General features: G+C 37.9%; 1 protein-coding gene across 1 annotated transcript in view; it reads left to right on the forward strand.

The window, feature by feature from the left end:
- The window catches only part of UBR1 (ubiquitin protein ligase E3 component n-recognin 1), a 66,956-nt gene that overhangs the window by 3,411 nt on the left and 39,397 nt on the right, over positions 1 to 24,148 (forward strand). The window contains exons 2-16 of the mRNA XM_087722088.1: positions 1,841 to 2,097; positions 3,684 to 3,762; positions 4,638 to 4,748; positions 5,946 to 6,076; positions 9,086 to 9,227; positions 13,870 to 13,932; positions 14,100 to 14,223; positions 15,077 to 15,184; positions 17,137 to 17,225; positions 17,793 to 17,891; positions 19,260 to 19,417; positions 20,656 to 20,755; positions 21,355 to 21,483; positions 22,570 to 22,756; positions 23,243 to 23,304. Of these exons, the coding sequence (XP_087578214.1) occupies positions 1,841 to 2,097; positions 3,684 to 3,762; positions 4,638 to 4,748; positions 5,946 to 6,076; positions 9,086 to 9,227; positions 13,870 to 13,932; positions 14,100 to 14,223; positions 15,077 to 15,184; positions 17,137 to 17,225; positions 17,793 to 17,891; positions 19,260 to 19,417; positions 20,656 to 20,755; positions 21,355 to 21,483; positions 22,570 to 22,756; positions 23,243 to 23,304 (1,839 nt within the window). The remainder of the gene's footprint in view (positions 1 to 1,840; positions 2,098 to 3,683; positions 3,763 to 4,637; positions 4,749 to 5,945; positions 6,077 to 9,085; positions 9,228 to 13,869; positions 13,933 to 14,099; positions 14,224 to 15,076; positions 15,185 to 17,136; positions 17,226 to 17,792; positions 17,892 to 19,259; positions 19,418 to 20,655; positions 20,756 to 21,354; positions 21,484 to 22,569; positions 22,757 to 23,242; positions 23,305 to 24,148) is intronic.

Genomic DNA, 24,148 nt, shown 5'->3' on the forward strand with positions numbered 1-24,148 from the left:
TCTTAGAAAAAAGTAAAAGAATTGAGAGTGAAAGTAGAATGACTGCAAAAAGCGCTGTGTAGAAATATTAGAAGATAGATCAGAGGTCCCAAACTCATAAGGTGCCTGTGGCCTTCCAGGTCCTTTTCTGTGGCTTACATTTCCTTCACACAGGTAAAGCAACTGTTGAAAGTGGGAAAGAAGCTTGCCAGTCTCACCGGGCACTAAATAACCTTGCTTAGACTGACAAGAAACAGCTTCTCCTCTGGAGAGAAAAAACAGATGGGCAAGCTGTACTGCTGGCCCTGCTTTTCCCCTTTTGTCTGCTCCCATTATCTTCACTGCTGAGTGAAGAAGAAATGGCTCAGTGCCTATGGATGTATGCTAAAGTGCTGTGAGAACTCAGGCTGTGCAGCCCATCCCTCAGCATGCTCCACTTAGATGTAGAGCTGTTCCTATCACCTTAAAACAAAGCAGTGAAAAACAATGGTGTTAATGGGAGCTCGCCAGAACTGCAATGGCACCTTGAATGCAAGACTAGGAGTACAGTTATTCCTTGCTCTATCTACTCAGGCCCAGAGACTGGTGTTTTACCAGTGAAAAACTCCATAATTTCTAAACAAAGTTGTTCTGCATGTGTAGTGAGTGGGATGTTTTCCTTTTCTCTCTATCAATCACTCTATCTCTCCGGAGAAGTGCTTGAATTATCATTGGTCAAGGCAAATTGGCAATTAATAAGCAACTCTTAACTAAGTCCTTTTTGTGCAGCTTTTCTTAAAAGTAGCTATCAAGGAAATTATCCAGAAATCTCTATTGTGTTGCATTCGATCAATGAAAACAAGGCCTTCCTGGTTCCTTGTTTGCCACTGTAAATAACTTATGTTCTAGGTTGGTTCTCTCCTTGATTAGTTTCTATCCATTGCTTCTTGTCCTGTCTGTCTGTCTGTCTGTCTGTCTGTCCGTCCGTCCGTCCATCCATCCATCCATCCATCCATCCATCCATCAAAATAAATACAACAGAGAAATATTGTAGCCAGAGTAATATTGCAAATATTTCATTAATATATCATTGTTTATAAGTTCAATGCATAGGACTGTAACCCAATTGCTTATTCATGCTACCAAAACAATTTATTGGTAAGAACTAAGAAATCCAAAATTTTCTGCAGTTATCCAAGAACGTGTCTTGGATCTTGACAAATGAAATGAGCGAGGGTGGTGGAGGTGGAGATCAGATTACATCAGAGCTCAGTTCTTCTGCCTAATGTTAAATTATCAGCTTAACATGAAACCCTAAACCTCCATGTATTCTGTTAATTACAACTTGAAAATACCAGATGGCAATTGATTTTTTTTTCTGTGTGACAGACTGTATTTATTTAATCAAATGTGAGCCTTCTTTCTGTTAAAAGTAATCTGAAATTGAACTAAATTTGCAGGAATAACAGCCTTTTCTAAGAAAGTGACTCACAATATATTAAAGACAAAATACTATTTTTTTTCCTGTAAATGCTGTAGTTAAGTAATTGTGCCAACTACTCTATTACTGTTTCAGATGATTAGATTCTAGGATTTTATGTTGTTATTCCACAACAATCAAAATAGTGTTGATATTTTGGTTAATGAACAGCACTGTCATATAAATGTCTAAATTGAAAAGGTGAAACTTAACTCTGCTTCACAGTAAATATTGCTTTATTTAATACATGTATGTTTAATGACATATTTCCTTCATTTTTGCCTCAAAAGTTCCAAATATTTATAACCACAAAACATGCTTTTTGCACATATTGTATATCATAATTTTTGATATGTGAAATACTGATACTGAGGAAGTAACATTGTATTCTGTTTTTTGCAGTGGTGGGATGAAAAGCTTGATTTTCATGCTGCCTTTCTTCAACATTTGGCAAAAGTGGTTCCAAGCATATATTGTGATGAAATGGACCCTCTATCACAGAAAGAGGAGGAAATGGCCCAAAAAATGATTCTTTATCCTTTGGAGTGGCATTTATTTGGAGAAGATCCAGATACCTGTCTAGAAAAGCTAAGACAGATTGGTACCTCGCAGCTGTGTGGAAAAGTATTTAAAGGTGGAGAGACAACATATTCCTGCAGGTCTATACCAATACTCCTACCTTTTAATGTTTCTTTGAATGATCTGATGTTATATACAGTTGTCAATATAGCTTTGGTGTTATACGTCTTTCTAAAATGCACTTAGGTTCGTGGGTAGTAAAGTGTTATGTAAGAAAAGTAAGTTTTGGTACCAATCCACAACAAACATCATGTTCTGGAAGTTCTATTGAGTCATTTTGAGTTGATTGCAATTGCAGCTCGTCACTTGAAAAGATGGCTCATTTTGGTTGTTTGAAATTTTGTTTGAAACAAAATATGGAAGGAACCAGAGTGATTTTAGGAGATGAGTAGAATAAGGCTGATTCAGGGCTCCCTTTCTCTCCCCTCTTTGACATGGCCTGTACACCAGGTTGAGAACTCCACAATATTCTTTGTGCTTTCCCTTCTCTCCCTCCCCTCCACAGCCACTTTTGATGTCCTACCATATCCTACTGACCAATGTGCTCTTTGGTATTTCCGGCACTTCCTCTTCTCAACCACCAATATTCTTATGTGATATATTTACCAGTTTACCCACATCCTAATTTTCTTTCAGCCATCCCTTTCCTCCTTCTCCAGCCACTGTTTCCGGTTCTCCCAATGTCTATAGACACATCACTAAGGAAACCTATCAGCCTTAGGTTTTCACACTCAATCTCCTCACCAACAATGTATTATGTAATGCATAAATGTAAGTGTGCATTTAAGAGAAAATAATCCTCTAGCAGGGTACAGTATTGGCCATATAATGTTAGAACAACAGAAGAAAAGGATTTAGATGTACTTATAACCGATAACTGCAAAACAGTAAACAGTATGGCCGGGTAGCTGTGAAGGCAAACAAAATTCTGGGGTGCATCGCTTGAGGAATCACCAGCAGGAAAAAGGAGGCTCTAATCCTCCTATATAGGACATGATTGAAACTTTTAAATATGAAACCTTTAAAGGTAAAAATAGAGTTCTAGAAGACAGTATGTCAATATTAAGCAAAAATTAAGAACTCGTGAACATAACCTCAAACTGACTGGTGTGTGTATGTGGAGTTCAAAAGCAATGTTAGAAAGTATTACTAATGTTAGAAAGTATTACTGTTCAGAAACAGTAGTAGGAGATTGGAACCAATTTCTAACAGAGACAGTGGATCAGTTATTAGTAACAGAGTTTAAACACATGTCCATCATTGGACAAAAGTAAAAATAATAAATTAATTAAAAAGAAAACAAACAAAGGTGTACTTGATGAACCAGTAGGACTTTTTCTGCTGTCATTTTTCTATGTTCCTGTTACTTCTACTTAGGAAAAAAATCCATTTAATTTCATACCTGGAAAATACCTTGTTCTATGTTTGGATTAAAACATCTGAAACATGCATGATTCAGTTTAGGCACTGATCACCCAGAACCTATTTCATGTCAAGATTGTTTTTTTGCACAAATCATTTTGCCCACGACTAATAATAAGCAATTCTTCCCTATATGTGAATGCTTCCAATCTGTTCAATTAACACTTCAAGAATTTGGAAGTTTGGTAGGTTTTTAAAAAATAAGTGCTTACTCTTCAGTATCAATTTCTTATTTTCATTGCAGGGATTGTGCAATTGATCCAACTTGTGTTCTTTGCATGGATTGCTTCCAGAACAGTATTCATGTAAATCATCGTTACAAGGTAAATAAATGTGTGCTTTGGCGTGATATCTATTAATGTAGTGTGCTAGTAAGATAAATCAGCATTTATGAGAATTTGATTGTGTTTTTAAGTATTGAAAATAAATAACATGAACATCAATTTATGTTAAATGGTAGAATACTTAATGACCACATCAATTCAGACAGCCAAAAATTACTAGGCAGAATACAAAAGCTGACTGTTTAATTTAATAAACCTACTTTCAGGTTCTTTAGATGAAAAAAGAACAAGAAAATTAATTTATAATTATCAGCTGCATAACTAATGGATAATCTCAGAAATCTCACATTTCCATACAGAATATCCAGGACGCCCATTTAGAGGCAATAAAAAAGATCATATAACGGAGAGGGGAACCTCATGTTGCTTAACAGTTAGAGAACAAAATTTAGGAAAGACCCACTGTAATGAATCGGGCAGTTAATAGTTGTGGTAAGAGTCACTTTTAATAGCCTAATTCATTAGAATGGGCCTTTTCTAAGTCTTTCTCTGACGATTAAGCAGGCTCTTTCCCTCTTATTTGTTTGCTAGGTAGCATCTCATCCTCTCATTCCTCTAGGTAAGGGGTGTCAAACTCACGTCATTACAGTGGCGTCATGTGACATATCAGGACTCCCCCCCCCCCCCCCGTTTGCTAAACTGGGCATGGGCATGGCCAGGAATTTAACAGCCCTGCTCTAGGTCATTTTCACACAACCAGTACAAGAGGAGAACACAGACAAATTTGGGTATAGTTGTTATTCATGCAATGTGGTATTGCTGTGATATATGCTGTGCCATTGTTCTGCATTACTTCCAAAATGAATTAATGGTTCTGAACTTCCCATTGTGTTCTCTGTTCTTAATTGTTTTAGATGCATACTTCCACTGGAGGTGGATTTTGCGACTGTGGGGATACAGAAGCATGGAAGACTGGACCAGTGTGTACAAAACATGAGCCTGAAGGAAGAGATAATACTGAAGAGGTATTTCTTTGTAATAAATTGAAAAACAAATATTACTGTATAAAGAATAATCCCCAATTATGTACTAGTTGTTTGGGTGTGCTCACAAATGTTTGGAACATTTTTGTATCATAACCCTCAATGTTGGTGTTCCATTCTAATAGGTAAATTTTCACAGACTTCTTCTGAGTTTATAATTTTATAAAAGTGGCCCCTCTGAAGCTGTTTATCACAAGTTTTTTTTAACAAGACAATAAGGTCATCCCCACTTGTTCCTCTCTTGATTGAAAATAATGTTGAACTTCGACCAGCTAATGAAAGAATGCCATGATTCCAATACAGCCATCATATCCTAAGTAGTTCTCCTAAGGTGGTCCTCTTCTGAATAAAAAAACTACCATCCCAGATTAATTTAATCAGAGAGACTGATAGTTATTCTTATACAGATTGTTCTCATTTAACATCCATTCATATGTGACTGGGAAGCTGAAGCTGTGACCACATGGGATTCTCCTAACAATGGTAATCAGGCCTACTAGAATGGCTGTCGTAGGTTGCAGATATTGCATCTTACAATCACATCACTGGTCCTAGTTGCTATCAATAAAAGTGGACTATCTATATATCTTTTAAAGGAAGATAAATAGATCATGGAAAGCTGCTTCATGGAGAGTTAAGAGTTAAGACATTGTGAACAGCTGTTTTGGATTTCAGTTGGAATTTTTTAGTGTCTTTTGAATCCAGTTTGGTGTAGTGCAGGGGTGTCAAACTCATGGCATCACATGACATATCGGGACTTTTCCCCCCTTCACTAAATTGGGTGTGGGCATGGCCAGCACGTTACTAATCCGGCCCACTGGCCGGGAGTTTGACAGCCCTGGTGTAGTGGTTAGAAACCAAGAGATTGTGAATTCTAGTCCTTAGTCACATAGCCATCTGGGTGACCATAGGCTGGCTGCTTTCTCCTAGAAAGGAAGCAATGGCAAATCTCTTCTGAAAAACTTGGCCAGGAAAACTGCAGGACTAGTCCTGGCAGTCACCAGATATCAGTTGGTACAAGCCCCATCCCACAGGTCAAGAGAGAGAATGAACAATTGCGTATTGAACAATTGCTACTACAACTTTCACTAGTTAGCAGTGAAAGAGTCTGCAACAGTGCTCATGCTTGCTGGTTAACTGTACTGTGGGTCTAACATGGTACATTTAATTTTTTTGTAGAATTTGGAATGCCAGTTGAATGAAGAGGTAATCGCACATGCAAGGAAAATCTTCCCTTCAGTTATAAAATACATTGTTGATATGACTGTTTGGGAAGAGGAGAAGGAGCTGTCTTCAGAGCTTATGATTAAGTAAGTATTTTGTTAGAGTTGCCTTCTAAGTGTCTTACCTGTTTCTATTCCAAGATTGTTAATAATAAAGTGACAAACATTGAAGATAATGCATCATCCAATCAGGATTAGGCAAGAACTTAGTAAGGAAAAGCAAGCGATGAGTAGGAGTGGAGAATTATATAGAATCACCCAGATAGTTTATGTACCTTGAAATTCTCACCCTACCAGTAAAATGATTTTCTGTCTTCATACTTTGTAACAGATTAGCCTAGCAGATAATGGATTTTTTTCTTGCAACTATTAAGAAAGGTACTTAAAAGTCTTTCTATACTTAAGGCCTCATGGTAGTATAGAGATTGTTTAACTGTGAAAGATAGTGCTAATTGTTACAAAGAAAACCTGGGATTCTGTCCTTTAATTCCCCCCCCCCCAATTAACCATCCTTCTGATTGTGTTAAATTTATGTTTTACCATCAAAGAAATAAAGGAGACTAGTATAGATCTATTTCAAGCTATTTAGCTCTCATCAGCTACCATACCCTTCTGGAATTCGAACTCGGGCTGCTTGCATATTAGGTAGATGCATTAACTTCTAAGCCACAGGTGCTCCTTTGCCTGCTATACCAGGGGGGAGATTAAGTGTTTTTTCTCCAGTAGGACTGGTCTACCAGGGCAAACTGGTCTATCCAATTATGAGATGGAGCATACTGCTTCTGTTTTCACCTTTTAGCCTCCATCCAGGGGCCTCCCATCGCAGAAGGGAATGGCTAGCTGATGAGAGCTAAATAGCTTGAAATAGATCTATACTAGTCTCGCTTTATTTCAGCTTCAGTCTTTTAATCATCTTAGCTGCTCTTCTTTGCACTTTTGCCAAAGTCTCAACGTTTTTTTTTTTGTGGTGTCCAAAACTGGGATGTCAGTTTATATTGCCAGAGTGTAAAAGCCATTAAAGAGATACCTGCCTTTATACAATGTTAATCAACAGCTCATCCCATTAGTGCCACCACTATATTCACATCACCATCATGAAACAAATCTATGAAGCAGTTGGGTGTCAACATGATACCTGCTAAAATTATTAAATCAATATTCATACTCAAATTTCAGAAGAAGAAAGGGTTGTCAAAACTTGCAAAAAAAGTTATTTTAACTTGATCAAATAAAACAACTTTATCTTCCCTGTTTTTACTTTTAATAACCTTAATCTTTAATTCATTTAAATAATGAATTGTTTTGATTTTTTTTTCTTCTTTATCCCATCATATAAATGTCTTTCAGGCTTTAACAAGCTCTTTTGTAGAGCCAATTGAAAAATATTTTTCAGTTTATCCTCTGGTTTTATCATTATATTTCCCGTTTTAAAATTTCAGAGAAGTTCTTTCTATAAAGTAATGTTTTCCAAATCAATCTCTTGGCCTGTCATTTAAAATTCCACTTTTGGACAAGGTATAATCAAAAGGATAAAGTGTTTTTTCTCCAGTGGGGCTGGTCTATCAGGGCACCCTGGTCTATCCAATTATAGGATGGAGCATACTGCTTCTATTTTCACCTTTCAGCCCCCATCCAGGGGCTAGCTGATGAGAGCTAAATAGCTTGAAATAGATCTTTAAAATAGCTTTAATATAATTAGGTCCAGGACAGTGGTGGGATACGACTGGTACGCCCCGGTACCGGTCTCTGCTGGGAGCACCAGGTACCATTCTGGGGGGCCTGCCCGCACTCCTTACCTGTATTTAAGCTGTTCGGGGCCCACTCTCTCGGTCTTCCAAAAGTCTACTAAGACCTGGCTATTCCGGCAGGCCTGGGGCTGTTGATCCTTGATTGGGTTCCAGCCCCACTAAGATTGAGTGCATGTTGTGTTCTTTTAACTTGCTTTGTCTTTGCATTTTAAATTTTTTAGTATTTTTAAATTGTTTTTATGTAAGCCGCCTGGAGTCCTTCGGGATTGGGCGGCATACAAATTCATTAAATCTTGAATCTGCGCACACATATGGAGCGTACGGCGCCTGCACGATGCTCCACTGAGCAGCTGGAGCATCTCGGGTGGTAAGTACGCATGTGCGTGCTGTACATGCATGCACGTGCTGCGCATGCGTGCGCACATGCTGCAAGCATTTATGTGGTGGACGCCCGGCCCCGTTGCACCATACTGGTTGCAACTGGATCCGGAACTCACCACTGGTCCAGCAATTTTCAAAAGTGATTAAAAACTAAGATTTACAAACTTAGTTCCTTTCAAAGGCTACATGGCTGATTCCTTTGTCTCCTGTTGTTTAAGCCCACATAAAATAGTGTCTTCATGAAGAGCAGCCATCTAGAGTACATGTGAACAATCTCCCATCATCTCGTTATCCTTATCTGGTTCCTTGGTCTTCACAGTTCCACTTTCTCAGAGATCTCTTCAGTTTCCCATGCTTCTCTCAGAAGTCAACGTTCCTTGATTTTTCTATGCGTGCTTATCACATTGTGATAAACTGTTGGAAAACACTCAGCCAGGCGAGGGGGAGGGATCAAGCATGGAATTAGCCTTGAGTTTTTGTGCAGCCACAATAGACTTGGGCTAAACCTACCCTAAGCTCCATGGAGCCTTATCTGTTTGTTCCTAAGGTAAGGCAAGCAGTCTGGGGAGAATCCTGTATTATAGGTAGAGTGTAATAAAGTACTCAACTTCAACCTTTCATATGTGGATCTAGTTGCTTGTGCCTGACATCAACTGAATCAGACATTAGGCCAAGAAATAGAGGGAAAAGAGGGAGAGTAATAATAAAACTAACTCGATTCTTGCTTTCCAAGTTGTTGAAAGAGATGTTTTCCACTTTGCATAGATAATGCTAAATAAGAACTTCCTATATAATGCTGAATAACTGAATCAAGGAGTCTTTAATATAATTGAGAATGTTTTTGAAAGCAAGTATTGATAATGATGAATTTCTTAGTTTAACTGCTGTTCCTGTAGCCAACTTAAATTTGGAAGTTATTTCCGTTTTTCTTGTGGGTCATCCGTCATCTTTTGGATTTTTTTTACAGTAGAGAGAAGCCAGACAAACACTATTGTGTCCTTTTCAATGATGAGCATCATTCTTACGATCATGTTATCTACAGTCTACAAAGAACTCTTGGGTGTGACCTTGGAGAAGCCCAGATATATACTACTGCTATAGATAAAGAGGTTAGTAATATCCATAATTTTTGAAACAAGTACCGTATTTTCACGACCATAAGGAACACCGGATTATAAGCCGCAGTATCAGTTAACGTTAATTTTTCAAACTTTTTTCATATATAAAGCGCACCGGGTTATAAGCCGCACATTTTTTTTGCAACATTCATCCGCGCGCAACTTTCGCAAACAAACAAATTACTAACGAAATCGCAACATCTGCCACTCCTCGCACTCCGCACTACATGATACACCCCCCCCCCGGCACCGTTCGTCCAGTAAGGTCGGGGAGCCGTTGGGCAGAATTGGGAGGGAGATTTTCAAAGAAGCGCACCAAATATCTCCCGTGAACTGAATCGGCTTTAATAAAGCAATTACCTGCTCAGCTTTAGTTCCCTTTGTGAAAGTTAGAATCCGCAGCTTGAACCCGAGAAACTATTAATCCTTCTCCCATTAAGGGCCCTAATCTTGCCTCTCTTCTTAAAGGAGGCGCCCTCGGTTACATCTCGAGCAATCCATGGTCTCTGTTGCCCCGGACGGAAATGTCTTCTGCTGAACATGCTCGGTAGCCTCTCAGGCTTTTGCCCGTATTCTGCCCTTACTCCAGCGAAAAGAAAGGAGCGAAATACAGAGTCTGTTGAGTCCTTGGGAAGCTTTTCGAACAGGATGATAAGCATTAATATAATCCGACTGCATTTAAATTGCAAAGAACTAAATAAAAGCAGGGCGTGGGTTTTCAGTAAGGATCCTAGTGACGGTTGCACGGCTCTTTTCTATTGTTTTGAAAATTACTTTTGAAGTCTACAATGTTACTAAAATACATTCTTTATTAATTTAAATACATTAAATTAAATACATTAAACACTAAAAAAATACAGAGAACAATCAGTCACTTTTATTAAACTTTTTAAACTTTTTAAACTTTTAAACAGCTTTATTTTATAGTCGGCTCTATTCATCTTCCATGAAACCTTCGAACTCTTTGTCCTCCGTATCGGAGATCATCAATTGGGCGATGGTGGCATCCAGCAAACCCGAATCCGTATGGCCCGTATCTTCATCGTCAGAGTCATCAGTTTCGATACTCTCGCTGGTCAGTCCAGGAATGATGTCGGCCTTCGCGAACCCTCGGATGACAGTTCTGGCGGATACTTTGTGCCAGGCATCCACTATCCACTGGCACACAGTGGCATAACTGGCCCGGCGTTGCCTCCCGGTCTTCGTGAAGGCGTGCTCTCCTTCCGTCATCCAGTTTTCCCACGTGATTCGCAGTTTCGCCTTGAAGGAACGATTGACACTTATGTCCAGTGGTTGCACTTCTTTGGTCAGACCACCCGGTATTACAGCAAGCTCCGAGTTGGTCTTTTTCACCAGGGCTTTCACATTTTCTGTTTTGTGGGCACGCATGGAGTCAAACACCAACAATGCCGGCGACGCACGAAAAAATCAATCCGGTCTCCGAACGTAAACTTCTGATAGCCAATTCTTCATTATCTCCTCATCCATCCAGCCTTTAGGATTCACTTCAACAATTATTCCAGCTGGAAATGTTTCTTTAGGCAACGTTTTTCTTTTAAAAACTACCATTGGGGGTAATTTCTGCCCATTTGACAAAACACCGAGAACTACAGTAAACGATACCTTTTCATTTCCTGTGGTGCGAATTGATACCGTTGATGTTCCGGTTCTCTCTACAGTTCGGTTCACCGGAATATCAAAGGTGAGGGGGACTTCGTCCATGTTGATGATGTGGTCGGCCTGTATATTTTTTTCAGAGATCTTGCTTTTGCAGTAACTCCGGAAGTTGGCCAACTTTTCCTCGTAATCCGCCGGCAACCGCTAAGACACCGTCGTCCTTGTACGGATAGAGAGCTGCCATCGTTTCATGAAACGGAAGCACCAAGAAGGCCCTCCTTTAAAGTCATTGATATCCATTTCATTTGCCATCGCTTTGGCTTTTAACCGAATGGCGATAGTTGAGATGCTTCTGCCACCTGCTCTTTGTTCCGAAATCCATCGGTCAAGTCTGTCTTCTAGTTGCGGCCACCTTGCTTTATTGCCGCGGAAACTTTTCTTCGTCTTCTTTGCAAGACGTAGGTCATCTTCTTGCTTTCTCCACTTGCGCACCATGGACTCATTAATGTTGAATTCTCTAGCTGCAGATCTATTTCCATGTTCTTTTGCATGGTTGATTGCTTTCAATTTAAAATCTGCCTCGTAAGCAAGTCTCCTTTGTGGAGCCATTTCGAAGTCACTTTGGATTTACAGGATTTCTGATTTCACAGAATACTATAATACCGCGTAAAGTCGGGGTCGCGTCTCCCCGTTAACACCCCCCTCAATAACGCCGTATTCGCGCGTACTCGGAAACAATGAGATAAGAATTTCCCGAATGGGAAAATTGCTTGTCCTTACGGCGGGAAAAGGGGGTAAAGGTCATATAGCGTAAAATCGGGAGGGACAGACCCGAGGGACGTGTGCGTGCCTGCTCGCGGTCATTCGCTTGCGAGCTTCAAGTTTGAGCGTAAAATCGGGAGGGACAGACCCGAGGGACGTGTGCGTGCCTGCTCGCAGTCATTCGCTTGCGAGCTTCAAGTTTGAGCGTAAAATCGGGAGGGACAGACCCGAGGGACGTGTGCGTGCCTGCTCGCGGTCATTCGCTTGCGAGCTTCAAGTTTGAGCGTAAAATCGGGAGGGACAGACCCAAGGGACGTGTGCGTGCCTGCTCGCGGTCATTCGCTTGCAAGCTTCAAGTTTGTTGCTGCGCAATGTGAAACAGAAATTGTTTTGAGATCCCTTCAATACTCAAGGTTCATATAAACGGTAAATTTTCGATCTTTTTTCATATATAAAGCGCACCGGGTTATAAGCCGCACTGCTGGTTTTTGATCAAATTTTAGGATTTTCAGTGCGCCTTATAGTCGTGAAAATACGGTATGTGTATTCCAGTTATTATGCTGATGTGGTATCTAGCCTGATACAGGGAGAAGTGGAAAAAGGACACTGTCATTTAAAAAAATAAATGCTGAGATTGTTTTGCTTTTTGATAAAGCTTGGCTGCATAGTTCTCTCTTGCACAGATTGATGTAACATACTTGTATTGGGCATTATTTGATTTCTGAGTTGTCGCTACAATCAATATCTTGTATTAGATTGACTTCTTAAAGTAAAATTTGTTATAGAGTTATAATTTTCAGAACAATGGATTTTCTTTTAAGTCAATTGACATCTTAATTATTATTGTTCTAGCAGGATTAATTATTCTAGAAATTTAGTGAATGAACAGGGCTGGTCACCTTTTTGTTCCCATACCAAATTCTCTTCTCATTTTATATTTATTTTAAGAAGAAATTATTATGTCAGGATTGACTTTTTTCTGGAAATTCTAACATTTAGAATCACAAGAGGGAAGGTGGTACAGTGGTTAGAATGCAATACTGCAGGCTACTTCTGCTGGCTGCTGCCTGCCTGCAAGTTGGCGGTTCAAATCTCACCAGGCTCAAGATTGACTCAGCCTTCCATCCTTCCAAGGTGGTTAAAATGAGGACCCAGATTGTTGGAGGCAATATGCTGAGTCTGTAAACTGCTTAGAGAGGGCTGCAAAGCACTGTGAAGCCGTATATAAGTCTAAGTGCTATTGCTGTTTGTGCCAGCATGCATTTTAAATATGGCCTTTTTGAAATATTTAAGACATTTATTTCTGAAGACTTTTTTTATATTTACAGTTCAAATCTAAATCTTTTTTCTTGAAGTTCTTATAACATTGTTTCCTCCCATCAGATATGGTACCAGAGGAAGATATTCTTTTTAGCAACTGGTCACAGTTTTTGAATTTCTCTTCCAGAGAAGCTCATTTGATTCTAAATGACAAGGTTTTGTAATTCTAGGCAAAGATCTTTATATTCTTACAAGCCCTTAAAGAGTTTTGCCTTTTTAGCTTTGTTTTGCTGTATATTGATTCAGCCATCTTCCAGGAAATGCTTTGGATGATCTATTTTCACATAAGGGTTAACAAGATAAATAGTTTGCCTGCCATTTCTTCTCAGAAGTGCCCTGTGGGTAGTGTATTTTTCATAGTATTTGGGATAAAGATTCAAGGATTGGATTATCTGCAGATGGGTTTATGTACAAGTATGTATGGCAGTGCAAAATTCACCGATTCAGGAATGGAAAGGCAACTTTAGAATGTCTTATTCCTCTTCTGAAATATGCCTTACCTGTTTCAGACCATACCATTATGGGGATTGTTTGGTGTTAATAGACATAAATCTTCCAAATTCTAGAATGGAATAATCCAGAGAAGGAACAGAAGAATTAATGGACCATGAACTAAGAATATTTTTAAAACTCTGTGAACATCCAGGCCATATGCTAATTTCCAACTGAATTTATTCCTTTAAAAGGGCTACATGATGGCATTATCTCTGTAATAATGTTAATGTTATATGTCAGTTTTAAAAGTCATGAATGTTGATATATATCTAACAAAAGTTAATTCAAATTTAAGTTATAATACAAAATAACTGAATATTTGTACTACTTCCATTTAAATCAGCCTGAAAGCAATTTTTCCATTTTGATCTTGCCTTTTGTTTGCACATACTATAATAACATTATCCTGTCTCTCTTATTTTTTAAAAAAAATATACAGGGGCGGAAGGCTGTTAAGAAGGGATCATATGTTGTTTGTCAGGAAGCAAAAGAAGAAATTAAGGTAACAATAGAAATTTTAAAATATGCATACTATTCTGCACATTTATCAAGATACATTCATAGAGATGATTTTCCTTGATTTTAACCCCACAGTTTTGTTTTATCCTCTTTGGTCCATAGAATGCTTGTTGTATTCTCATTCAAATTTTAAATATTCTTATTTTCTAGAAACATTCAAATAATGTTTCCCAAGGTCCCCTTAATGTGATGGTTCTTCATGCAGATGTAATGGCTCATCAGAAATTTGCTTTGCGTCTTGGTTCTTGGTTAAACAAACTTATGAGCTATTCAAGTAAGTATCCTAGATTATTTTATGTTGTGCGTAGATTGCAAAATAGTGAACAAGACCTTTATTGGTTTTGGCAATTTCCCTTCTAAGTAAAACCAGTAATAATGATTCTGTCCTTCTGTGAAAAACTATTTTCCTGCTGCTACTACTAGACCACCATCCCTTAAAACAGTGATGCAGAACTTCTCCTGGCTTGGGGGCCACACTGAATTTTGAATAGCTTGCTAAGGGTCATCTTCCAAAAGTAGATGAAAGCAGGGTTGCCTTTTTACTTTTTTTTATTTGTAAGGGACAAAATTATGTCTTGTTTGGGCATCATTTTCTTTTATCCCCACCCTCAAATAAAATCAATCAAAATTTGGGGCTCAATTTTGTTTGGAATCCTTGTAGCAATAATAATAGCACTTAGACTTATATACCACTTCATCCTGCTTTATAGCCCTTTTTAAGTGGTTTACAGAGTCAGCCTATTGCCCCCAGCAATCTAGGTCCTCATTTTACCCACCTCGGAAGGATGGAAGGCTGAATCAACCTTGAGCCTGGTGAGAATTGAACTGCCAAATAGCAGGCAGCTGGCAGCCAGCAGAAGTAGCTTGCAGTACTGTGTTCTAACCACACTGCACCACAATGGTTCTTGTACTTTTTTCTTCAAAGCAATTGCATTGTATCATTGTTGCAAAAAGATTACAGCAGTAAACATGAAAGTGATTGCATAAAGTTACTCAGTATGGGAGCAAGGACATTTTAAAATATCTTTCTGCTATATGTGAAGATTTTTTATTTTTGCATGCTATTTTTCACAAGGATTTCAGTTCTTCAATAATCTAAACCTTTATATTACATGTTCGTCTTTTAGGTGATTTTCGTCAGATATTTTGTAAAATATGTTTAAAAGAAGAAGTTGATTCAAGGAAGCCTTGTATGATAAGCACACTGATGCTATGGGATGCAAAACTTTATAAAGGTAAATGGAATCCTGGGGAAACAACTGTGGGGCAGAACTATTGCCAACAGAATTTTCTAGAAGCATCTGGTGGGCCTCTGTAAAAAACAAAATAGCTAAACCTTCTAGGTCATAGAAAATAATACAAAACCCTTAACTTCTTGTTTTATTCATTGTGTCAAATGTATTTACTTTTGAGAGGTACATTGTTTCCATTAATTGAATCCTTTTAGGCATTGACAAGGTTAGGCAGAACACGTGGCGATAATAAATAACAATGGTATTTATTACCGTGTATAGTCCAAAAATAAATTTCACTTACTAATTAATAATGTAGTGCTTTTTCATTTAATGAATATATAACACATATATCTAGACATCTAGACACTTGTTCCTATTTACCTAATTTATGTAGCATCTATCTAGAAAGCCTAAGATAGTAATCTTGTATTTTGTAGATTTCTGGCACTTTTCTTTTATGTTTTTATTTTGCATTTTTGCTATACTTCTGGTTTCAATTTCATTCTTTGGTCTCAATAGCCCCTGTTAGTTGTAAAAATTTCCCATCGCTTCACGTTGATCTTTCCTTTACTTTGTGTTTCTGTAATGGTTCCTGTACTATTATTTCATTTGGCAACAACTTAATTTGCCTGTGTTTAAAAGCACTTCTGCATTCTAATTTTGATCCTTAGCTTACCAATTCATTCTTTTTCATCTCCACCTTAGCTTTTCTTGATCCTTAAACATCTTTCTCTGTTTCACTATTATCAAAGTCCCAGACACTTCCTGTTAAGTTCTCTTGGTATGCTATTCTGCCTTCTCTTTCCTACTCTTGGTCACAGCTTAGAGCCTTGGCAACCTTCAGCCTTGTCTTGCTGGCTAGGGTGCTAAGCTGTCTACTAGATACTCCCTTGTGGCCTTTCTTCTTTCAGTTGTGTGCACAGTGGAATGGTTGCTGACTCCTTGTTGTTGGAAGAAGAGCAGAAAGAAACAAATATTAGCTCTTCTTCTGCTCCTCTTTCTTTCCCACTATTTTAATGTCTATTGGATATAGCTTGAGGCATTGAGCCTTTTGCTTCTCCCTGGACTTTATCAGATCTCACTCTGTGAGACTTTACTTGACATCATCTGCCGTTATAGTTGGATGGTGTCCATCTTCCCTCAGTTTTCTTGAGCAGCTTCCCTGCTGGTCCTCAGGACTGCCTCCCCAGTCCAGTGTCTCCTCTACTCACAAGATCATTATAGGCTACTCACCTAGGCATTGCTGGCTTTTCTTTTGCTGTCCAATGCTACTTCTTGCCTTTTCCAGATATTTCTGTGGATTTCACTCATTCTTTTTCCAATTTCTTTCTTTTTTGGGGGGAAAGGGTAGTTTTTTGAACACATCTGCCTGACAGGTTGCCCAGGAGTGGATTTCTGCCAGTTTTACCACTGGTTTGCAATGCACGCATGAGCGAAGCGAGCGTGCGTGCGCTGTTCAATGTAAATTGTTCTTCACGCATGTGCAGAACAATTTGCAGTGAACTGCGCACACGCAATCACTAAAAAACAAAATGGCGGCAGCCCAGCGGTGTCAAGGGAACCAATTCTGGGGCATGACAGGCCTGAGTTGCTGCCAATTCTGCTGAACCAGGCTGAACAGGGAGCAGCCAACCTCTGAGGTTGCCCCTTCTAAAGTAGTTTGATGTATTTTTTTTTAGGATTTGGTTTCTCACTTACATAAGTTTACACGCTAACTTTCAGGAATTTGCCATTATATGCTTAAAGCAGATTTGGTAGATAGTTTACTTAGTTTCTAAAAAGGGTGACATCCTTTTAGCTAAGGTTACTCACTGAGATGATTCATGCTTTAACAGCAGTTTAGCATTTTCTTTTAAATAGATTTTCCATTTTTATATAAGCATTGCACTTACTAAAGATCTATTAATTTGTAATGAAATGTTTTTGAGTGAAAAAAATATGATTTTTTCCAGGAGCAAGAAAGATCTTACATGAACTAATCTTCAGTACTTTTTTTATGGAAATGGAGTATAAAAAACATTTTGCTATGGAATTTGTTAAGGTAATTTATCTAATGTATTATCTTTCATCTTGGAGTAGTGAATTTTTTCTTCATATTTAAATTGTTACCTCATCAATAAAAAAGTAATTATTTACCCTCTGAGCGCTGTAATATAAAAATAAATACTTTTTAAATAGAGAATACTGTTGTATTCTGTATCAGGTTATAACACAGAGGTTCACAACCAGAACTCAAAGGAGCATGTGTGATCTTACATGCCTGGGTGTGGATTACAAAACTGCTGCTTTACTTTAATCTATCTGCTGCTTTATCTTAATTTTTAAATTAAAAGCATGAGAAAATGACTAACTATGTGGGTTGACTTATATTAATCATATTAATTAAATGGAACTTTAAACATAAATTTGAATAAAATTTAATCAAAATTAATTTTCATCCTAGATTCTCATCAATTTTGATTGCCAGATGTAGCATAGTTTGATGCTTTTGGGAAGTAAATCTTCCTGAGAGGATGTAGATATTTTGTCAAATTTCTATTCTTCAGATTGCTTATATGTCATAATCCAGTCAATAAACAATACTTTCTTTGTATTTGTGCATTCACAGCATTACAAAGCTTTGCAGAGAGAATATATCAGTGATGACCATGAAAGGCAGTTTTCTGTGACAGCACTTTCAGTTCAGATATTCACTGTACCAACATTGGTATGTATACTATTTTTCCTCTAAACCAGGGATGTCAAACTTGATTTCATTGAGGGCCACATCAGGGTTCTGTTTAACCGGGGTGGGATGGCGGGCATGACCAGCTTAACATTCATGCTGGGGGCACCTGTGGTGGCCCAAGTGGTCTGCCAGCAAAAACGAGCCCCTGAACACCATTTTTGCTTGCAGAGGCACCATGAGCCAGTCCATTGCTGTTTCCAAGACGACCCCGCAGGCCAGATCTAAGCACCCCGCAGGCCAGATCTAAGCACCCCGCAGGCCGGATCTGGCCCCCAGGCCTTGAGTTTGACACCCCTGCCCTAAACTTTAGCAGAAGTATTTTTCCTTCCGTGGTCATAAAAGACATCTTTTTTTTTAGGACAAGGATATAAATCCTGAGGGCCAAGCATATACTAGGATACCTAGCAGGCTTTAAGCTAGCTAAAATTTCCTCTTCTTTATAGTCCCTCTATGTATTATGAAATCTGGAGCATACATACTGTGAATGTATCATTTCCCTACAAATATTCACGTTCCAAGTTTAGAGTCCTGGCCCCCATGGAAGCCAACATACAGTTATATACACATTGGCTTTCCTTCAGTAGATATTCACACTCAACAAATGAACATTTCCAGAAGAAAGATGTTACTCTAGTGATGTGGGCTGGAAAGAGATGTCAGGGGCACTTACATGGTGAACTTTCTAGACATAATATACAAAGAGGATTTATGAGCGATGGCTTTATCTTGTATGGAAGATAACTTTTTATTAAATATAGTTAAAAAAAATGACTCAGGAATGTAGCTAAGGTTCACCATTCTACAGATAGTCCTCGAGTTACAACAGTCCATTTGGTGACCATTCAAAGTTAACGACACTAAAAAATGTGACTTATGACTATTTTTCATAGCTACGATGTTTACACAGTTACGATCTTTGACATGATCATCCCCATGATCATGGGATCAAAATTCAGATGCTTGGCAACTGGTTCATACTTATGACCATTGCTGTGTCCCAAAGTCGTGCAGTCACCTTTTCTGACCTTCTAACAAGCAAAGTCAATGGGGAAGCTAGGTTCACTTAACCAGGTTGTGAACCTATCAATTGCAGTGATTCACTTAACAACTGTGGCAAGAAAGGTCATAAAATGGGGCAAAACACCCTTAACAAATATCTCACTTAACAACAGAAATTTTGGACTCAATTGTGGTCGTAGGTCGAGGACTACCTGTATTCAAAAAGGCATATTCAGGATGAATGGAGATAGGTTGTTATGCTACCTTCCCTTTCTCTATTTTGTTCTTATAGTATTTGCGAATAGCATGTGAATATATTTTAGATTTTGAATACATTTTCTTTTTCAGGCCCGCCATCTCATTGAAGAGCAAAATGTCATTACAGTCATAACAGAGACCCTTCTAGAAGAACTACCAAAATATTTGGATAAAAATGGCAAATTCAATTTCCAGGGCTACAGCCAAGAGAAATTGGGCCGAGTATATGCAGTTATATATGATCTTAAGTAAGTTTTCCTATTAAAGCCTAAAATTACTTCATCTTGCAAATACCTCTCTGGATTCTTGTCTGCTTGTTTAAAACATTGGTGTTCCTCTACACTTGATTTCACATATAGATGAATAAATTAGATGTACAGAAACTAGCACTTGGAATACCAGCAATGCTTGCAGGATTGGCTAGATAAATGCTATAATTCAAATTGCAGATGAACAGCTATAATGTTAGGCAAATCTTAATGTGTATTAGGCTTAAACCGAACAGTATCTTGAATCCGGCACTTTCTAAGATTCATAACCACATTCAATAAAATGATAAATATATTAAATTATTCTGGCAGTGTAGTGTCAGTGGAGAAGAATCCTAAAGGTGCTTTTTTCCCTCGACTTTCAGGTTTTTCTTTGAAGACATTTTGCTTCTCATCCAAGAAGCTTCTCCATCTCTGAACTGTTATTTTTATTAGTTTATAATATAAAATACAACAGCAAACAGTAGGAAACAGTCAAGAGGAGAAGTGTGGAAGGGGCGGGGGAAGGGAAAAAAAGATGTTGACTTTCAACTCCCTCTGTTGCTGGCATTAATGTTTAACCTCAACTTTTTACTTTTCTATAATAGTACAAACTAGCCATTTCTATAACAACAATCTAATCTAATCAGTAAAACCCAAAATCAAAGTTTCATTTTTTTCTACCTCAAGCACGAAGTCCAGAGGTGGTTTTCAAGTAGAAACAAAAATATTTATATTCTCTGTGATCAAAATGTTCAATTTAGCCCTCTCTGCTAACTCCATCAACTTTTGTAGCCATTCATCCATGATGGGAATCGAAATGTCCTTCCATTTTTGTGTGTAAAGTAGTCTTGCTGCAAGAAGCTTCTTCAGCTCTGAAGAAGGTGACGAAGTTTCTTAGATGAGAAGTGAAACATCTTCAAAGAAAAGCCAGAACGTCCAGTTGCCTCTTGGGGGGGGAGGGGCGGGGGGCACCTTTGGGGAAATTGACCTGGATGACTGAAAAGCTCCATAGACAGTGGAGAAGAATATTTGTCTTGCTGTCACTGTCACCATAAAATCATAGTCCCTTCCTGTATATTGTAAAGAAAGTAATTTCTCCCTTTAAAGAAAGCCTTTTCTTTCTTGTGCCATGTAATAGTCCTCTCATAAACAAAATCAGTATCAGTCAGCTCTGCAAATTTCATGCTATGAAACTATGCTACATCTTTTTAAAAAATGTTTATTTCTTACAATAGGTATATTTTAATCAGTAAGCCTACTGTGTGGACAGATAAATTGCGACAACAATTTTTGGAAGGGTTCAAATCTTTCCTGAAGATTCTTACTTGTATGCAGGTATAGCATATAATCTATACTTTTCATTACACTCCAATGATAATTAGTATAGTGGCTAATAGTATACTCCAGTGTAGCCGTACTCTAATATTTTATTATTAGTTTGCATTTATATGATTTAATAGCAATAGCACTTAGACTTATATAACACTTTGCAGTGCTTTACAGCCCCCTCTAAGCGGTTTACAGAGTCAGCATATTGCCCCCAACAACCCTGGAAAGATGGAAGGCTGAGTCAACCTTGAGCCAGTGAAACTCGAACTGCCAACTGCTGGCAGCCGGTAATCAGCAGAAGTTGCCTGCAGTGCTGCATTCTATCCACTGTGCCACCATGGTTCTTAAAATGATTCTAAGAAGCTCTGCTTCTATTAAGTGACTGTTAACTTAACTTTTTTCAGTATAATCAATTCCAATGAATTCTGCAAGTATGCAATTACAAAATAACATGCCCTATTGCATTGTCACATTTCATTCAAAATAAATAAAAATTCCTCAGTTCATTTGATACTTCCATATCTATTTATTTAAGCTTATGGTCTGAATGGTCTTATGGTCTGAGTAAATTTGACTTGAGTTATCTGGATCTTGGTTTGTTACAGGGAATGGAGGAAATAAAGAGACAGGTTGGACAGCATATTGAGGTGGATCCTGACTGGGAAGCAGCCATTACAATCCAGATGCAGTTGAAGAACATTCTCTTGATGTTTCAGGAGTGGTGTGCCTGTGATGTAAGCTCCATAGTAGAAAGGACTTGCAGTGATCTGAATAATTGGAGTTTCTTATGAGCAGACTCCTCTCCCTAGGCTTGCTCAATGTGACTGTTCTATTGTAGCTCATTTTTCCCCCTTGGGAATTCTTAAAAATGAAACATTTCATTGAAATATTAAAAGTAGTTATCTTTGAAAGGCCTCTTGAATTATTGTTACTTAGGAAAAAGAAAAGCCTTTCTTTACTACAAGACCATTATTTTACGCATAGGTTCTGATTTTTGTAGCTTGTTGTGGGTGAAACAAGTGGTTTATAAATTTTTTAATGTTGCTTATTTTTTGGAATGGCACTTCTTAAAGTAATTACAGGTAGTTCTCGATTTACAACAGTTCATTTAGTGACCATTCAAAGTTACGAAGGCATTGATAAAAGTGACCTGTTTTTCACAGTTACAGCCTTTGTGGCACCCTCATGATCATGTGATCAAAATTCAGATGCTTGGCAACTGGTTCATACTTATGACCGTTGCTGTGTCCCAAAGTCATGCAATCACCTTTTGCGACCTGACAAGCCAAGTCCGTCGGGAAACCACATTCACTTAACAACCAGGTTACTAACTTACAACCTACAGTGATTCACTTACCAACTAGGGCAAGGAAAATTATAAAAGGAGGCAAAACTCATGTAATATCTCACTTAGCAACAGAAATTTTGGGCTCAATTGTGATCGTAAGTTGAGGACTATCTGCACAAATCTATAGAAAATGCAACTATTTTTTATTGATAAATTCAAGAATTATAGCTTTGCATTTCTCAGTATAGTTAAATAGATATTTTTATTTAAAACCCAAATTTAAAAAAATATTGGTACAAAGTGTTGCTTTTTTGCTAGAATTCCCTGAAATGTTTACTTTTCACTAAAAAAAAAAAACAAGTATAGGGCAGATAGAGTTTTGTTAAAATTTAGTGCTTCATGATTTTACTTTTAATCACTGATATACATATCCGCCAAGTTTGTTTGCAGAAAGACAGCTACTATGATTATACCATAAATTCAGTGCTACACGTACCATTAACTATTATTGTAAAAATAATGTAATTTCCAGGAAGAGCTCTTGGTTACAGCTTATAAGGAGTGCCATGCAGCAGTAATGAGATGTACCAACTCTGCCTGTAATTATTCACGGGACAAAGCAGTGATCAATTTATGTGGCCAGACTTTGGAATGTAGACGGTTCAAGGTATCAATGGATCCTGTGAGCATCCATCTCCCATTGTCTAGGATGCTAGCTGGTAAGTGCCTGTTGGTTAATAATGGCTGACAATTGATTTTCCCTTTTAAAAGTCTGGTCAGCTTTGATAAAAATAAGGCTTTGGATTTCTCAGGTGTAGGTTATATTTAAGTATATTTCTTATCATGTATATTATTGGCAGCTTAATCCCTATAAATGCAATTAATAGAGATTAAGTGCCAAATAAAAAAAAATCATTAAGTGTATATTTTGTGAGGGGAAAAAATTCTCTCCTTCCATGTGTGTGTATCATATATATCATGTATGTTCACAATTTTATTATTAATATTTTAATATTCCCCCCTATGTAGCCTCTAAAATGTTTTTTTTTCTTAAGTGGTGCCACATTCGTAATCATTTGCTGGCAAATGTATGTTTGATATGAAAAACCTTACATATAAGTGATTTTGAAATGCACAGTGATAACCAATGGTTCTTTTATCTCTCCCTTAATCAATAGTAAAATCTCTGGTAATGTCTTTTCTAGGTCTGCATATACAGTTGAGCAAAACTGGAATAATTTCAAGACTCCAAGAGTTTATGTCATCGGTAAGTGTCTTCTGCAGTTCAATCAGGTGGAGCGGTTAGTGTGCTAGATCTTTATGTTCTTGTTCCTGTTTAAATTCACTGTCTAGTTATAAAGCTTATTGCAGCCAATCGCTGACTCTTAATCTTCTTTGTTATAGTAATGCGATTGGATACCATTGAAGGACGAAGTAGAGTATGCTCTGCTTTGAGTTATTTGAAGGGAAAGTGCTAAAAAATACAGAATATTAATGAGCTATTAATAAAGGACTAATTCTGCATTTCACACTGGCTTCATAGGCTGTCTTAACTACAGTGCCACATAGAGTTACAAAGTAGACGTCCAGTCTTCAAATTAGCCTACATTGTAAGCCAAAGGAAGAACTCATATAATCCATGCGTTATGGCCAAGGAATGTTGAAGAACTCATATCAATCCCAAATGCTAATAGGCAGTTAGCTGCTTTGGCCTTTAATGAGAGAAGTGAACTGACAAGCATCCTTGTACAATGCATATCTTTCTGCAGAGAAAATGTCACCCTTCCCCTGTGGGTTTGAAATAGATCCACAAAACTTAAGCATCATTTTTCATTGAATCTTATCTTACCAGGATACTGTTTTTGTTTTCCTAATTCAGTATAGCCTTGTATTTAAGCACTGGCCGTAGACATAAGTAGCGAATAGTATCTATTGAAGGGAGTGAATAGTACACTGATGGCAACTTAAATTCACTGAGGACATTATGTATCGTTTCAAATAAATTTTAAATAACATTGCAAAAAAAACAATGACTTGTGGCATGTAAAATTGTAATTACCAAAGGCCAAGAAACAGTAGCCCGATGTTTATTGTGCATCTTTTCCCCCAAA

Source organism: Thamnophis sirtalis, unplaced genomic scaffold, assembly GCF_051295495.1.
Source record: "Thamnophis sirtalis isolate CommonGarterSnake01/CBP01778 unplaced genomic scaffold, rThaSir2_p1.2 scaffold_1, whole genome shotgun sequence".
In the NCBI taxonomy this organism is placed as follows: domain Eukaryota; kingdom Metazoa; phylum Chordata; class Lepidosauria; order Squamata; family Natricidae; genus Thamnophis; species Thamnophis sirtalis.